At 37.0% G+C, this 2,500-nt stretch overlaps 1 protein-coding gene across 1 annotated transcript in view; it reads right to left on the bottom strand.

The window, feature by feature from the left end:
• The window catches only part of LOC137621691 (acrosomal protein SP-10-like), a 3,741-nt gene that overhangs the window by 123 nt on the left and 1,118 nt on the right, over window positions 1–2,500 (bottom strand). Inside the window, exons 2-3 of the mRNA XM_068352206.1 lie at window positions 1,942–2,385; window positions 1–116 (exon numbers count right to left, since the gene is read on the bottom strand). The exon at window positions 1–116 is cut by the window's left edge and continues 123 nt beyond it. Coding sequence (XP_068208307.1) covers window positions 1–116; window positions 1,942–2,385 — 560 coding nt within the window. The remainder of the gene's footprint in view (window positions 117–1,941; window positions 2,386–2,500) is intronic.

Here is a 2,500-nt window from a genome sequence, read left to right as displayed (position 1 = left end):
CAACTGTTCACACGACCCGTTAGGCTGACGGCGGCCCTCTGTCGTCAGCCTTCCGAGTCGGCTCGGCTCTCTTTCCAAGAAACCTCGGCCGGTTTGACGGACGTTAGCCACCCGTCCTAATCAACGGGTGGATGATGTTTTGTGTGAACGAGGACCTGTATCAGGGTTGCTAGATTTTCTAAATGAGAAAAGGCCAACTTCTGATCAACCTACTAGTAGAAAAAGACCAAAAATATAGTATTTAAGGCCCACCTTTTATTCATGATATTCTTCTTTGTCTGCATCTTTTCCCACTTCTATGTTACCTTTTATTCATATTACTAAAGGCAACCCCGACTTTTCCTCATAGTGTAGTCATGGAAATTAGTTAGTTTGTTGTTGACACCATTTATGAGAGGTTAATCGAACTTTTTCAAGTATATGAGATGTTTGACACAGCAAACTATTCAGCAATATAGCAAAAGTTTTAAAGGTTCACAATTACTACAGAGTTTTTGGTTCTAAGTTAGCCAACATCAGCTTAAACATATTACAGTATAAGTATATTTAAATATCTGTTTATGTAGATTTTAGTCCAAAGCTACCAGAACAGGCTAATAAATCTACTGTTGGAATATGTTTATTTTCAAAGCCTATTTTCAGTTTTATAGTGTAATGCTACTATGTTATGTTTATAAAACTAGAATAAGTATATGTTAATTTTCAGTTATTATGCACATGTAAGACTCTAAAGTTATCGAATGTATGTTTGTTTCCAAAGCCAAGAAACAACAGTTAAGGGAAAACAAGAATGAGAGATTAAAATAATAATAGTAATGATAGAGAGAGAGAGAGAGAGAGAGAGAGAGAGAGAGAGAGAGAGAGAGAGAGAGAGAGAGAGAGAGAGAGAGAGAGAGAGAGAGGGTGGCAAGGCGCATGAAAAAAGATTAATGTATGTAAGCAATTAATGATGAAATGCTTGTAAAAATATGAGTAATCGAGGTGAAGATGCGATAATAATAGATTTGAAAATTTGATAAAATAGAATAATTCTCTTATAAATGGTTAAAATAACAGCAACAACAACCAATGTAGCCGTATTTTAGTCCACTGCAGGACAAAGGCCTCACTAATTCATGCCTGGGTTGAGACCAGTTTTCATCACCACGCTGGCCAGTATGGATTGACGATGGTGGAAAACTTTTGCCTGAACGCTCACAGCAAACCAACCTAGTATGAGTGGCCCTGACTAGTACAGCTTTGCTGATCATAGCGATGCACAAACTATTTCACCACGTTAAGGTATCCCCACTCAGAAAGGGATTAGAATGAAGATCAGATGTGATAATTTACTTAAATAGATATTTGGACCTGCCCGAGAGCGAAAGATAGATAATAATGATTTATGAGTGGATTGCATAAATTTACTAAGAACATGTATGCATTGATTTATATATTTTTTCTATCAATAAAATACCTTTGACATTCATAACTGAAGCATTTGTCAACATCCAAATCACAATCACCGTCACTGCATTTTGATTTTCCTTTTAAACCTGTGATTAGTCAAGGCTGGAACACAGCCCCAATATTCCTGGTCGGCCGAAAATGGTAAAAGCTTCAGAGATTGGCCGAGCGAAGTGAAATCTCAACTTTGAAGCCATTAGCAAATGAATTTCAGGCGTTATTAAATGTTTTGTTTGGCCGTTTTGGAGTGAGCTTATATGCTTGATGATATTCCCGACTAGTTTTTGAGGGAGGTTTCGTAGGTTCCGACGTAATTCTATTTAGTTTGTAATGTGGTTATTAATCCTTTACCTTTTTTTCCGTTTTTAGTGTAATTACTGATCTGATGCGTCTAGTTTAGAAAGGGATTAAAACTGTTTTGTCCAGCCAAGCCATATATGCCTTTTTTTTTTTTTTTTAATCTTATACTCAGTTCTGATTTCTGTTCTTCATTACTCTGTTCTCCTGATTTCTGGACTTCATTACTCTGTTCTCCTGATTTCTGGACTTCATTACTCTGTTCTCCTGATTTCTGGACTTCATTACTCTGTTCTCCTGATTTCTGGACTTCGTTACTCTGTTCTCCTGATTTCTCTACTTCATCACTCTGTTCTCCTGATTTCTGTACTTCATTACTCTGTTCTCCTGATTTCTGGACTTCATTACTCTGTTCTCCTGATTTCTGGACTTCATTACTCTGTTCTCCTGATTTCTGGACTTCATTACTATGTTCTCCTGATTTCTGGACTTCATTACTCTGTTCTCCTGATTTCTGTACTTCATTACTCTGTTCTCCTGATTTCTGGACTACATTACTCTGTTCTCCTGATTTCTGGACTTCATTACTCTGTTCTCCTGATTTCTGGACATCATTACGGCTTTTGCCGTTTGCAACAAAGTCTTAAGATTTCTTGAGGTTACATTTATTTTGTTTCTTGCAAGAAAAGTTTCTTTGCAGTAGGCATAATCTCGCATTTTGATCTGGGATGAAGACTGGCATTACAGTACCGTATAT

Source organism: Palaemon carinicauda, chromosome 28, assembly GCF_036898095.1.
Source record: "Palaemon carinicauda isolate YSFRI2023 chromosome 28, ASM3689809v2, whole genome shotgun sequence".
Lineage (NCBI taxonomy): Eukaryota > Metazoa > Arthropoda > Malacostraca > Decapoda > Palaemonidae > Palaemon > Palaemon carinicauda.
This window is presented reverse-complemented; position numbering and strand designations above follow the sequence as displayed.